Source organism: Podarcis erhardii (assembly GCF_964252035.2).
Source record: "Podarcis erhardii genome assembly, chromosome: 12".
Taxonomy (NCBI): Eukaryota; Metazoa; Chordata; class Lepidosauria; order Squamata; family Lacertidae; genus Podarcis; species Podarcis erhardii.
This window is the reverse complement of record NC_138513.1, coordinates 3,590,238-3,605,496: the sequence shown is the minus strand read 5'-3', so window position 1 is coordinate 3,605,496 and position 15,259 is coordinate 3,590,238. Positions and strand designations below refer to the sequence as shown.

Genomic DNA, 15,259 nt, shown 5'->3' with positions numbered 1-15,259 from the left:
CTTTGCGGCTGTGCAGGCTAGTGGTTGGAGCACACTTGGAGTGCAGAGCAAGCAGGAGTGTTTGCACAGTTGTTTATTATTATTATTATTATTATTATTATTATTATCAAGGCTTCCCTTCAGAACCGGACACTCAACTCCCAGGCAGGCCTTGCACACAGCAAACACGAAAAAGACAACCAACAACAGCATCAACAACAACAACAATTTATTATTTATACCCCACCCATCTGGCTGAGTTTCCCCAGCCACTCTGGGCACACATTAAAACCAGCATTTAAAAAATCCTAAAATAATAATAATAATAATAATATTGTATTTATATCCCGCCCTCCCCGGCCGAAGCAGGGCTCAGAGTGGCTAACCACAGTAAAAATAACACAGCTTACATAGAATCACCATCAATTAATTGAAATTCATTCTAAAATCAATTCATTCTAAAATCAATTCATCCATTTATATATTTTAAAGCTATGTTAAAACATCGCGCCCATGCAAAAAAGGCCATTGGTTAAAAGCCGAAAGGCCTGGCCAGTTGGTAGAGCATGAGATTCTTAGTCTCTGGGTTGTGGGTTCGAGTGCTGCATTGGGCGAAAGATTCCTTCAGTGCGAGGGGATTGGACTAGATGATCATCCTGGTCCCTTCCAACTTTATGATTCTGTGACACTTAAAAACAAACGATTTGCCTAATCCTCTTTTAAAGCCATCGAAGTTGGTGCCTCACCACTGTTTCCTGTGGGAGGTAGTTCCGCAGATTAACTGTGTCAAGGACTTCCTTTCCTCTCTCCCGAATCCTCCATCTTCCTTGGACGTCCACCAGTTCTAGCGCTATGAGAGAGGGAGAAAAACTGTTCTCTGGATCGGATCGGCTATCGGAAAGTACCACTTAGGCTGAGCCGGACCAGTTCCTTCCAGTAACGCCAACACGGACTGGCAGCATCTCTGCAGGGTTTCAGGAAAAGGATGTTCCCAGCCCTACCATTGGGGGATGAGCCAAGGACCTTCTGCCTGCAAATACCTGAACAGCTGTCACGTGGAAGAAGAGGAAAGAAACTGGTTTTCTCCTGCTCTTAATAATAATATATAAATGGTAAATGGACCCCTGACCATTAGGTCCAGTCACGAACGACTCTGAGGTTGTGGCGCTCATCTCGCTTTACTGGTCGATGGAGCCGGCGTACAGCTTCCTGGTCACGTGGCCAGCATGACTAAGCTGCTTCTGGCGAACCAGAGCAGCGCACGGAAACGCCGTTTACCTTCCCGCCGGAGTGGTACCTATTTATCTACTTGCACTTTGACATGCTTTCGAACTGCTAGGTGGGCAGGAGCAAGGACCGAGCAACGGGAGCTCACCCCGTCGCGGGGATTCGAACTGCCGACCTTCTGATCGGCAAGCCCTAGGCTCAGTGGTTTAACCCACATCACCACCCGCATCCCTTAATAATAATAATAATAATAATTTTTATTTATACCCCGCCCTCCCCGGCCAGAGCCGGGCTCAGTGCATCTAACACCAATAAAATAAAATCACAGTAAAAACATAATAGGGGAGAAAGAGAGGGAGAAAAACCCCCAATTTAAAATACAATTTAAAAAGCAGCCTCATTTTAAAATAGCTGATAAATCAAGACCATAAGGGGAGGGAAATATAAGGGTCAGACTGAGTCCAAACCAAAGGCCAGGCGGAACAGCTCTGTCTTGCAGGCCCTGCGGAAAGAATGTCAAGTCCCGCACGGCCCTGGTCTCTTGTGGCAGAGCGTTCCACCAAGTTGGGGCCAGTACTGAAAAGGCCCTGGCCCTAGTTGAGACCAATCTAACCACCTTGAGGCTCGGGACCACCAAAGTGTTGTTAGGGGAGGGCAGGACTCGAACCCGTGGCTTCCGACTCAACATCAGGAATAACCTTCTGACAGGGAGAGCTGTTCAGCAGTGGAACGGTCTCCCTTGGGTGGTGATGGACTCTCCTTCCTTGGAGGTTTTTAAGCAGAGGTTTGATGGCAACTGTTGTGGATGCTTTCACTGAGATTCCTGCATTGCAGCGGGTTGGACTAGATGACCCCTGGGGTTCCCTTCCCACTATACGATTCCAGTATTCTACCCAGTAAGATCTGGCCCCAATAAGCCCCAGATGATGATGATGATGATGATGATGATGATAAGAATAAGAATAATAAGAACAAGATTATTATTATTATTATTATTATTATTATTATTATTATTATTATACTGGCCTCAGTCCAGTATACTTGAAGGAGCGTCTCCACCCCCATCGTTCTGCCTGGACACTGAGGTCCAGCTCCGAGGGCCTTCTGACAGTTCCCTCCCTGTGAGAAGTGAGGTTACAGGGAACCAGGCAGAGGGCCTTCTTGGTGGTGGCACCTGCCCTGTGGAACGTCCTCCCACCAGATGTCAAAGAGAAAAACAACTACCAGACTTTTAGAAGACATCTGAAGGCAGCCCTGTTTAGGGAAGCTTTCAATGTTTAATAGGTTATTGTATTTTAGTGTTCTGTTGGAAGCCGCTCAGAGTGGCTGGGGAAACCCAGCCAGATGTTGTTGTTGTTGTTTAGTTGTTTACTCGTGTCCGACTCTTTGTGACCCCCTGGACCAGAGCACGCCAGGCAGTCCTGTCTTCCACTGCCTCCCGCAGTTTGGTCAAACTCATGCTGGTAGCTTCGAGAACACTGTCCAACCATCTCGTCCTCTGCCGTCCCCTTCTCCTTGTGCCCTCCATCTTTCCCAACATCAGGGTCTTTTCCAGAGAGTCTTCTCTTCTCATGATGGGGCCAAAGTCTTGGAGCCTCAGCTTCAGGATCTGTCCTTCCAGGGAGCACTCAGGTCTGATTTCCTTGAGAATGGAGAAGTTTGATCTTCTTGCAGTCCACGGGACTCTCAAGAGTCTCCACCTGTACCAGAATTCAAAAGCATCCATTCTTCGGCAATCAGCCTTCTTTATGGTCCAGCTCTCACTTCCATACATCACTGCTGGGAAAACCATACCTTTAACTATACAGACCTTTGTCGGCAAGGTGATGTCTCTGCTTTTTAAGATGCTGTCTAGGTTTGTCATTGATTTTCTCCCAAGAAGCAGGCGGCTTCTAATTTTGTGGCTGCTGTCATTATCTGCAGCCAGATGGGCTGGATGATGATGATGATGATGATGATGATGATGATAATAATAATAATAATAATAATAATAATAATAATAATAATAATAATAATTTATTATTTATACCCCGCCCATCTGGCTGGGCTTCCCCAGCCACTCTGGGCGGCTTCCAACAAAATACAGTAATGCAACAAACATTAAAAGCTTCCCTAAACATTTTCTCCCATTTTCAGCTTTGCGCAGGTGCTCTGTTGAGTCCTGGCCACAATAGGGTTGCCAAAAGACACACACACACACCAACGGGAGCTGCGGCATTATCCGAAAATGTGGGGAAAGGCTGTCCTCCCCGCTGGGCCGGGTCTCGCCGCTGGGGCCTGTCTGCTGAATAGGATTAAGCCCGGCGCTGGGATGCTCAGGTCCAGATTAGGCCAGACTCTTTTCTCGCCAGCCGGGGAGGCTGAGATTAATGGGGTTTGGCTGAAAAGAAGCCCAGCCACTTGCTGTTCTATTGGGAACCGGCAAAACTCCTCCTTTGTGCCGGCTTTTGGGGCGGATTTATTTCCCTCCGAGCCGCCTCACCCCCTCGCGGGGCTCCCGCTCTTTATACATTCCTCTCACACCGACGGACCCCCGAGCCCAGGCCCCTCCTGCTGCTGGGGGCTCTATAGATTTGGCTGTGGCCGACGGCCCCACAACTGCTCTCCCCTGGCTCCCCAAATCCGCCTCCCACTTCTGATTTTCCCTCATAAATTTAGTGCGAGGCGAAGCCGTCGGCCCCCCTCTCTTTGGGGAGGAGAGGAGCCAATCTTTTCCCACGCAGCGGTCAGTTTCCGAGCCGTTTCCTCCGGCCCTCTCTGCACCCCGCTTCCTGGCATCACCCTGTTGGACCCCCCCCCAAAAAAAGCACACACACACAATGTTGCAGTGCAAATGTTTGCAGTTTTGCAGCAATGTCCGCCAGCTCTCCACATGGCAGGGGGTTCCTCTTGCAAATTTGCTCGGTGGTCTGTTATCAGTTTAAAAAATCTGGGGTGCGTTTGGGACACTGCATGTCCCAAGTTCTGGTCGCTTCGTTTCAAAGCGGAGTTGGAAGAGGTTGGGAGAAGATGAAGGGGATGGATTGAATCCTGTTGCGAGGAAAAGGACTGCAGAGAAAAGGGAAGGAAGGGGAGAGGCGTGAGATTATGCGTGGCCTGGCGATAGGTGATAAGAGAAAAGCTTTCTTATGGCAGTAGAACTCGTGGGACGAAGCTGAACGTTGGAAGGTTTAGGGCAGAGAAAAGAAAACCCTTCGTCACGCAGCGTAGAGTTAGCCTGTGGAACTCCCTGCCACAGGCCACCAACCTATCTGACTTTAAAAGAGGATTGGACAAATTGATGGAGGGCTATCGATGGCTAAGCTCAGCCTCCGCATTCAGAAGCATGGTCGGAAACCACAGTAGAGAGAGGGCTCTTACGCTCGAATCCTGCTTACGGGTGCCCCATTCTTTTGGGACTAGTTTAGAAAAGAATTTTTTAAAAGCTTCCATTCCGTTCCATTCCTCCCTGCTCATCCCTCCCCCCCTCCCCGTTTTAAGTAAGATTCCCAAAAGTATTACAGTGGTAACTCAGGTTACATACGCTTCAGGTTACAGACTCCGCTAACCCAGAAATAGTGCTTCAGGTTAAGAACTTTGCTTCAGGATAAGAACAGAAATCGTGCTCCAGCGGTGGCAGGAGGCCCCATTAGCTTGGTTTCAGGTTAAGAACGGACCTCCGGAACAAATTAAGTGCTTTACCCGAGGTACCACTGTACAGAGATGCCAGGAAAGAACAAAGAGGAAGAAACAAAGGATTAAATGAAAAAGTAAAACTGAGAGCAAGAACATGAATGTTCCCCAATCTTAGTGGGCTTCCCTCTATCTATATCTATGTCTATGTCAGTGTTTCCCAACCTTGGGCCTCCAGATGTTTTTGAACTACAATTCCCATCATTCCTGACCACTGGTCTTGCTAGCTAGGGATGATGGGAGTTGTAGGCCAAAAACATCTGGAGGCCCAAGGTTGGGAAACACTGGTCTATGTCTATGTGTGTGTGGAGAGAGAGAGAGTTTGCTTTTTAATTAAATCCATACGGAATAGCACCATGCAGGCAAGTGATCAGATGTTGTTGTTGTTTAGTGGTGTCCAACTCTTTGTGACCCCCTGGACCAGAGCACGCCAGGCACTCCTGTCTTCCACTGCCTCCCACAGCTTGGTCAAACTCATGCTGGTAGCTTCCAGAACACTGTCCCACCATCTCGTCCTCTGTCGTCCCCTTCTCCTTGTGCCCTCCATCTTTCCCAACATCAGGGTCTTTTCCAGGGAGTCTTCTCTTCTCATGAGGTGGCCCAAGTCTTGGAGCCTCAGCTTCAGGATCTGTCCTTCCAGTGAGCACTCAGGGCTGATTTCCTTCAGAAGGGATAGGTTGGATCTTCTTGCAGTCCATGGGACTCTCAAGAGTCTCCTCCAGCACCAGAATTCAAAAGCATCCATTCTTCGGCGATCAGCCTTCTTGATGGTCCAGCTCTCACTTCCATACATCACTACAGTGGTACCTCGGGTTAAGTACTTAATTCGTTCCAGAGGTCCGTTCTTAACCTGAAACTGTTCTTAACCTGAAGCACCACTTTAGCTAATGGGGCCTCCTGCTGCTGCCGCGCCGCCGGAGCACGATTTCTGTTCTTATCCTGAAGCAAAGTTCTTAACCTGAGGTACTATTTCTGGGTTAGCGTAGTCTGTAACCTGAAGCGTATGTAACCCGAGGTACCGCTGTACTGGGAAAAGGCTTCCCTAACCCAGATTCTGGCATTGAGAGAATAACGCAAGGGGTTCTTATCCCAGATGACTATTTGTATAGAAGGTGGGGATTGCCAAAGAAGAAGAAGAAGACAACAACAGAGGATGGTCTAAACTGGCGGGGTGGGGGCTACAAGCTCATCTGCCAGCGGAGCCGGTGTCAGTGGCTGGGGAAGGGGTCGCGAGAAGCCCTTGCTCTCCTCTCCACAGGCCCTCCAAGTCTGGGATAATAAGCCTGCATCAATTCTCTCCCCTGCTGGCATCTGAAGACAGATGGCCCAGAAAATGCTAGCGGAAAGAGAAGGGGCTGCCAGGAGGAATTTTGCGGTGGCAGAGTGGGAAACAGCTGGCTCAGGAAGGAGGAGGAGGGGATGGGGGAACTGGCAGGAAAGGAGGAGAGAGGGAGAGGAAACCGGCTGGTGGGTGTGCAGAAGGATGGAAAGGGAGATAAAGGGGAAGTTCAGCTCAAGGTACCGTATTTTTCGCTCTATAAGACGCACCAGACCACAAGACGCACCTAGTTTTTGGAGGAGGAAAACAAGAAAAAATATATTCTGAATCTCAGAAACCAGAACAGCAAGAGGGATCGCTGCGCAGTGAAAGCAGCAATCCCTCTTGCTGTTCTGGCTTCTGGGATAGCTGCGCAGCCTGCATTCGCTCCATAAGACGCACACACATTTCCCCTTACTTTTTAGGAGGGAAAAAGTGAGTCTTATAGAGCAAAAAATACGGTAATTTGGGGCGCAGTTGCAACGGTTCATAGAAGGCAGGGAGTGTCCTCTATGTTAATTTCTATGCACATAATAAGGGGATTCTTGCCCCCCCCCCCATAATAAGACTTGTGAGGTCTAATAAGTTGACTGTTTATATTTGGGCAACTTTTCTGCTGTACTTCATTGGAAGGAGAAAAACAATCATTTCCTCAATAACAATTTAAACAATTTATTTAACTAAAACAATAACAATATAGCATACGTATCCATGTTTGTTAACTGATGTGGTTAAATGGTTTTTTTAAATACAACAGGCTGAGTTTTATCACACATGAAATCCTCATTTCCTGATGAATAGCCTTTGGACTAGAATGTAACTTAAAGAGAAAACTATCTTTAGAAAGATTTTTCCTCCAAAAGCATTTGATTTTAAAAATCCGACTGAAAGAAAATAAAACCTATCAATCAATCAATGAAATTTATTTATTTATTTATTTATTTATTTATTCATAAATAAAATCATTGATATTTTTTTAAAAATATTTTTATTAGTTTTTTTAACATATTAATTCCAACATTCATATAGAATAATTTCTCATCTTATACAATATTTTTGGACTTCCGTCAACACCTCTGACGGTTTTCCGTTCTTTACCGCTTCTTGTGCATTTCTTAATTTCGTATTACCTTTCGTTATCCTTAACCAATCATTCTCCTCCTTATCTTTTTTTGCAATACACCTCTTGCAAACCTAACGCGCATCATTTGTTCGTCACAATTGCTTTTCAAATAGTCCGTAAATTTACTCCGGTCTTTATTTTTATCCACCCAAGTCAGATTCTCCCCCACTGAGCCACAGTGCTTTCCTGGTTGGGGTCTTCAGGGCAAGGCAGAAGCGATTGGTAGCATTCATGGGGGGAACGGGTTTGGGGGGAGATTCTGGGGTTCACCTCTTCCTGCTCTGCGCCCCTCGCTGACGTCCGTGTGTCCCCCTCCATCCTTTTTGGCATCATTGCAGCTGGACCACATGCAAGCAGAAGAAGCAGCTGGCAAAGGCCCGGGCGGGCGAACTGGTGACGTCCCCGGAGGGCGAGAAACTTCACAGTGACAGCGGGGTCTTCCTCGACACCCACAGCCTGCAGGATCAGCAACTTCCTAAGAAGGGTAACAATAATAATAATAATAATAATAATAATAATAATAATAATAATAATAATTTATTATTTGTACCCCGCCCATCTGGCTGGGTTTCCCCAGCCACTCTGGGCGGCTTCCACAAGGACAAAAAATACACTCAGATGTCACACATTAAAAACTTCCCTGAACAGGGCTGCCTTTAGATGTCATCTGAATGTCAGGTACTGGTTAATCTCTTTGACATCTGATGGGAGGGCATTCCACAGGGCGGGTGCCACCACTGAGAAGGCCCTCTACCTGGTTCCCTGTAACTTGGCTTCTCGTAGTCAGGGAACCGCCAGAAGGCCCTCGGCACTGGAGCTCAGTGTCCGGGCAGAACGATGGGGGTGGAGACGCTCCTTCAGGTATACTGGGCCAAGGCTGTTTAGGGCTTTCAAGGTCAACACCAACATTTTTAATTGTGCTCAGAAACGTACTGGGAGCCAATATAGGTCTTTCAGGACTGGTGTTATGTGGTCTTGGCGGCCGCTCCCAGTCACCAGTCTAGCTGCCGCATTCTGGATTAGTTGTAGTTTCCGGGTCACCTTTAAAGGTAGCTCCACGTAGAGCGCATTGCAGTAGTCCAAGCGGGAGATAACCAGAGCATGCACCACTCTGGTAAGGCAAGGCTTGTGCCCCCAGGGTTTTCCCAAGCACAAACGGGGCGGCGTGATTCGTGGCTGGCACACCCTGGCCCAAACTGGTGCAGGCAGTGGCGTAGCGAGGTGAGGTGGTACCCGGTGCAGAATTTTTTTTTGTCACACACACCCTACACATACATTGATGGCTCAGGGTAGGCTTCAGAGTTGCGGGTGGCGTGCCAAATTTCACCCCCCAGGCCAGTGCTGGATTTACGTATAAGCTAAACAAGCTATAGCTTAGGGCCCCAGTCTCTTGGGGGCCCCCCAAAAAAATTAAAGGAGAAAAAACTGGATGTACGTTTCCAAAATATAAGAGGAAAAACAAATACAGTGGTGCAAGATGAACGCCTCGCAAGACGGAAAACCCGCTAGACAAAAGGGTTTTCCGTTTTGGAGGTGCTTCGCATAACGAATTTCCTATGGGCTTGCCTCGCAAGACGGAAAACCCGCTAGATGAAAGGGTTTTCCGTTTTGGAGGTGCTTCGCAAAACGAATTTCCTATCGGCTTGCTTCGCAAGACGAAAATGTCTTGCGAGTTCCTGCGGGTTTTTTTTCCTACCCCCCCTTTTTCTAAGCCACTAAGCCGCTTATCTGCTTATCCGCTAAGCCGCTAAAAGCCGCTAATAGTGCTAATCCGCTAAGCCGTCAATGGGCTTGCTTCACAAAATGAAAAAACCGCTAGACGAAGAGACTCGCGGAACGGATTAATTTCGTCTTGCGAGGCACCACTGTAAAATAAAACCTACATACAAAATGAACCTCTTTATACAGCAACATTTGTCATCAAAGAGATGCACAGTTTAGCTGAGACTGGTTGTTTTTAGATTAATATTTTTATTTATTTTTTTTATTTTTTTTCATTTTTATTTTTGTTTTAATGTTTGAATTACAAGTCACTTTGAATTTGCATCTTGTTTGTTTTTTTAAAGACACAAATAAGTCCAATAGGTTTTGTTTCTTTCATGAAATTTTTATACTTCTTGATTGTAACAGACCTCGGAATGAAACAATATTTTTTTGGGGGGTGAAAACAGTTAAAAGCGGCTATTTAAAGCATTCAAAACATAAAATCAGCAAGAAACCGAAAGCGGATCAAAATGCAAATCAGTGCTTCTGAGCACCTGAGTTGGCTTGCTTAAATAAACATGTTTTTAAAGGTAAAGGTAAAGCGACCCCTGACCATTAGGTCCAGTCGTGACCGACTCTGGGGTTGCAGCGCTCATCTCGCTTTATTGGCCGAGGAAGCCGGCATACAGCTTCCGGGTCATGGGGCCAGCATCACTAAGCTGCTTCTGGCAAACCAGAGTAGTGCACGGAAACGCCGTTTACCTTCCCGCCAGACTGGTACCTATTTATCTACTTGCACTTTGACGTGCTTTCGAACTGCCAGGATGGCAGGAGCAGGGACCGAGCAGCGGGAGCTCACCCCGTTGCGGGGATTCGAACCGCCGACCTTCTGACCGGCAAGTCCTAGGCTCTGTGGTTTAACCCACAGCGCCACCCGCATCCCAACATGTTTTTAGCAGGTGCCAAAAAGGGTACAGTGAATGTCAATAGTCAGGGAGTTTCAAAGTTTAGTTGCTGCCACAATCTTGGAACAGGTATTACGTGGCGCTTGCAATGGTGCCCATTCCGCAGATCAAAGCGGGCAAGGGGGCGTATATTCGTGATATCCTCTCTGACCTTCCCCTCTCTTTCTCCACGCAAAACAGGGCACAGGATTGAACCCCGCCTGTACACGAACCTGCCGCCCCACAAGCAGGAAGAGGTGGAGCAGCTGCTGGAAGCCCCCGCCCACGGCAAAGACTGGCGCTGCCTGGCCAACTACCTGGGCTACGAGGAAGAGACCATCGATGCCTTCGGCCGGGGGGAGGCCCCCGCCCACACCCTGCTCTCCGATTGGTCGGCCAAGGAAGGGGCCACGCTGGAGTCCCTCTGCACGGCCCTGGCGGCCATCGAGAGGGTGGACGTGGCAGAGAACTTGAGCGCCCCCGCCGAGATCAGCTCCGTGGTGTGATGGGGGAACGGACCTGCTGGCCCGGCAGGTGGACTGACTTAGGGTTACGTTTGTGGGTTTGGGTTTTTACTAAAATTGGGGGGTGGGGTGGGAGGGGACGGGAAGAAGAAGGGGCAAGTCAGGGATTGGGACGTTGGTTTTACTGTAAAGGGATTTCTTTAAACACATGGGAACTTGAGCAAACTGCAGTGGACATCATTGCGGCGCATGAACACCGATGGATAATGATAATACTTTTACGATTGGTACCCCACACGTCTGACTGGGTTGTCCCAGATGACCTGCAGATACAAGGAAGAGGGGAAATAGCTTTGTGCTTCCTTGTTTGGGGTCCTCCAGGGTCTACACTGTGTTTTTGTGCTGGGGGCGAAGCAGGCATGTGTAGTTTTCCCTTTCAGCAAAAGATTGGACTCAAAGGGGTTTTCGTACTCTCTGCACCTGCTACGTATTTCTATTTCAGGTGAGCTGGACACCATCTCCGTACATCTTGCAGGTGTTGCGTTTTTACAGTGCAGGGACGGTCCTCATAAATCGTGTCCTTTTAAAAATAATAATAACAATCCCCAAATTTTTACTATTTCGGTTGTTTTGGTTTACTGTGTTGAATAATAAACAATTAAATGTTTTAAATCGTGATGGATGTGGAAGAGTTCCGGGAGGAGGTGGTTTGGAGGATGGCAGTCTCACCGTACCCACTCTTTTTTATGCTTTTTATTAAGTTTTCATTTCAAAGACACCGCCACCACCAAAATACACAAATATTTCAAATCTTTTTACACGCCGCAGAGCAGTTGACTTCCCTCCTTCCCTTCTGCAGGTTTTCTTATTCCAATCCCTAATCCACAGTTCCTTAATAATAACTAAAGCATGACATAAGATTTATTTCAGTCCTGCTAACGTCTTCAAATTTCTACAGTTCTCACTTATATAGAACATAAATTTACTCCATTCTTTTTGGTACTTTCTTTCCTCCTGACTACGAATCAGTGGGTCAGTTTTGCTAATTCCGTGTACTCGACCAGCTTTGTCTGCCACTCCTTCACAGTTGGTAAATCCTGTGTTTTCCACTTTGGGGCTATCAAAACTCTGGCAGCTGTCGTAGCATACATATATAATCTTTTGTCCATCTTCTTAATATCCTCTCCTATCAAACCTAGCAATAGTTCTTCAGGCTTTTTTGGGAATGTATATTTAAGCATCTTTTTTAATTCATTATAGATCCTCACCGTACCCACTTTTATCCTGATGAGAGTGGTAGCCCAAATTAGCTGGTGGGCACCAGCTTGGCAAAGCTACCGCCACCTATGGGATGTAGGCAAGGTGGTTGCATGTTGGCACTGAGCAGGCAGCTGAGCGGATTCCGAAGGGACGCTGAGAGCTGATTGCAGAATTGAACAGTGCATCATGCAGGAAGGAACATACCACCCTTGCACAGGCCAGATCATGGGTCCTTCTAACCGGCAACTCTGACCGGCAGCAGCTTGCCAGGGGTTTCAGGCAGGGGACTTGCCCGGTCTTACTAGGAAATGGTGGTGATCTGAATGCAAACCAGGCCGCTGAGCCACAACGCTTGCCGTTTTCTCTTGTTGTTTAGTCGTTTAGTCATGTCCGCATCTTCGTGACCCCCTGGACCAGATCACGCCAAGCACTCCTGTCTTCCAATGCCTCCCGCAGTTTGGTCAAACTCATGCTGGTAGCTTCGCGAACACTGTCCAACCATCTCATCCTCTGTCATCCCCTTTTCCTTGTGCCCTCCATCTTTCCCAGCATCAGGGTCTTTTGCAGGGAGTCTTCTCTTCTCATGAGGCGGCCAAAGTCTTGGAGCCTCAGCTTCAGAATCTGTCCTTCCAGTGAGCACTAAGGGCTGATTTCCTTCAGAATGGAGAGGTTTGATCTTCTTGCAGTCCATGGGACTCTCAAGAGTCTCCCCCAGCACCAGAATTCAAAAGCATCCATTCTTTGGCGATCAGCCTTCTTTATGGTCCAGCTCTCACTTCCATACATCACTACTGGGAAAACCATAGCTTTAACTATACGGACCTTTGTTGGCAAGGTGATGTCTCTGCTTTTTAAGATGCGGTGTCTAGGTTTGTCATTGCTTTTCTCCCAAGAAGCAGGCGTCTTTCAATTTTGTGACTGCTCATGATAGCAGCTTGGATTGAGGTATAATTGGGGGGGGGGTGTTGCTTCTCCTTGAAAAATGGCCTGTCCGTGGCATCTAAGGGGGGAGGCAACCAGCTCTCAAGAGGCTCTTATGGGACTGTCCTTAAATGGGTGAAAAGTGTCCAGTGGGAACCCATATTTATGTCTCCAAACTGGACAGCATTGCAGGAGTGCGCAGTTAAGACTTCAACCTGGAATACCACCCCCACACACTTTCAAGGGAACATCTTGCAACTTCAGCCCCCACCCCAGTTAAGACCCCCATTTCCACGTGGTCCTTCTGTGTCCGGAGTCCATTTTTATCCACAGGTGGAGATGCCTTCTTTTTCTTTTTTCCTTTTTTTAAATTTTTATTTTTTTACCAACCACCAAAACACAAAAAATAAAAACAAAACAGTGAAAGCCCCCAGGCGGCTGATACATTGGGTATACATAATCAATAATAACATATTCAAATCAACCATATGTACAATTCTATATACCTTTACACTTCTCCCTCCACAAGGTTTATTTAACTTTTAACATTTTAATTGCCCCAAATTGTTCAAACCGGCCCAAATAATTCAACATCTTCTCAATCCAATCCTCCTCATTCTCACTGACCTTAAACCCTTTCATTTTATGTATCTTCCCAGTTAGATATTCTAAGATTATAATATTTTTCTATTTTTCCCTCCATTGGTTCACCTCTAGCTATTCTGCATTTTTCCAATTACTTGCTATAACCTGTCTGGCTGCAATTACCATCAATTTTACCCATTTACATTCCTCTTTTGTTTCTAACTCTGTGCTACTCAGGCTAATAAGAACCATTAATTTAAATATTTCCACCTTCCTACCCACAATTCCCGATATTTCTATACCAATCTGTTTCCAAAATTCATTAACTAATGGACAATCCCACCACATATGACTGTACGTTCCCATCACTCCACATTTCCTCCAACAATTCTTCCCTCCAGATTTTGTAATATGATATAACCTTACAGGTCTGTAATACCATTTTAGTACCAACAACAACCCTTGTTCCTGGATTATCCTAGAAGTCGCAACAAAGAGTGGTTGCCGAAAGATTCTTTCCCAAATCTTCATCTAAAATCTTATACAATTTTGAATCTATTTCGGCCCTATGTGTCCTATATCCTTTCACTACCTTTTGAAGGGGCTACCTTTGAAGGTGTCCCGGAAACTGCAATTAATCCAGAATGCGGCAGCTAGACTTGAGACCTAGAGCAGCCGCCAAGACCACATAACACCGGTCTTGAGAGATCTGCATTGGCTCCCAGTACGTTTCCGGGCACAATTCAAAGTGTTGGTGCTGACCTTGAAAGCCCTAAATGGCCTCAGTCCAGTAGACCTGAAGGAGCGTCTCCACCCCCATCGTTCTGCCCAGACGCTGAGGTCCAGCTCCGAGGACCTTCTGGCGGTTCCCTCCCTGCAAGAAGCGAGGCTACAGGGAACCAGGCAGAGGGCCTTCTCAGTAGTGGCGTCCGCCCTGTGGAACGCCCTCCCATCAGATGTCAAAGAGATAAACAACTACCTGAAATTCAGAAGACATCTTAAGGCAGCCCTGTTTAGGGAAGCTTTTAATGTCCAGAAAATATGTGCCACCTTCGCCAGCCTTCCCAGTGCAGAGAGAAATCGGACAATTCCTTAGCGTCGCCTCGGTGTTTGGGCTTCTTTTACAGAACAAATCTAAGCTTGCATTTCTTGCCTTGCTCTCTGTGGATAAAAAAACTCACCACCAGCTCCCAGATATCCATCACTTAAGTACAGGTAAAGGGACCCCTGACCATTAGGTACAGTCGCAGACGACTCTGGGGTTGCGGCGCTCATCTCGCTTTATTGGCCAAAGGAGCCGGCGTACAGCTTCCAGGTCATGTGGCCAGCATGACTAAGCCGCTTCTGGTGAACCAGAGCAGCGCACGGAAACGCCGTTTACCTTCCCGCCAGAGCGGTACCTATTTATCTACTTGCACTTAGTATGCTTTCGAACTGCTAGGTTGGCAGGAGCTGGGACTGAGCAACGGGAGCTCACCCCGTCACGGGGATTCAAACCGTTGACCTTTTGTTCGGCAAGTCCTAGGCTCTGTGCTTTAACCCACAGCGCCACCCGTGTCCCTATCCAACACTTAGGAAATGCTAAAAAATATTCTATTTTTGGTCTTGCACTGGCACCCCCAAGATTGTCAGGCCAGTTCTATGTTGCTGACCTGTTTGCAGGACTAAAGATTGGGTTTCTCAGACCTGACGCTCGCCAAATTATTTGGACGCAAGCCTCGCAGGGGCTGATGGGAGTTGTAGTCCGGAGGGCACAATGTTAAGGAAAACTAGTATAGATGTTGGAGAAGGAAGAGACATTTTGTGGGGACTGGGGGCTTGTAACTGCCTGAACCTCTTACAGATACAGAACCACAAACTCAATGAAAGAGGAGTTGTGAAAGGAGTTGTCGCTGGCTCTGATGCAAAGGGCAGAAATTTGTTCATTTCTAATGTGCTTTGCTTCACACAGCAAGCATTCAGCAGAGACTCGGCTGGCTTCACTTTTGAGCTTTCGCTCTCCTTGGACATCGCAGGAAAATCAGACTCCATCAAGACTTGTCATGATCCTAGTCTTCAGTGA

At 47.2% G+C, this 15,259-nt stretch overlaps 1 protein-coding gene across 1 annotated transcript in view; it reads left to right on the top strand.

Moving 5' to 3' along the window:
• The window catches only part of LOC309325996 (tumor necrosis factor receptor superfamily member 16-like), a 58,157-nt gene extending 47,610 nt beyond the window's left edge, over positions 1–10,547 (top strand). Inside the window, exons 5-6 of the mRNA XM_081834464.1 lie at positions 7,658–7,803; positions 10,169–10,547. Coding sequence (XP_081690590.1) covers positions 7,658–7,803; positions 10,169–10,473 — 451 coding nt within the window. The 3' untranslated portion in view covers positions 10,474–10,547. The remainder of the gene's footprint in view (positions 1–7,657; positions 7,804–10,168) is intronic.
• The last annotated feature ends 4,712 nt before the right edge of the window (positions 10,548–15,259 follow it).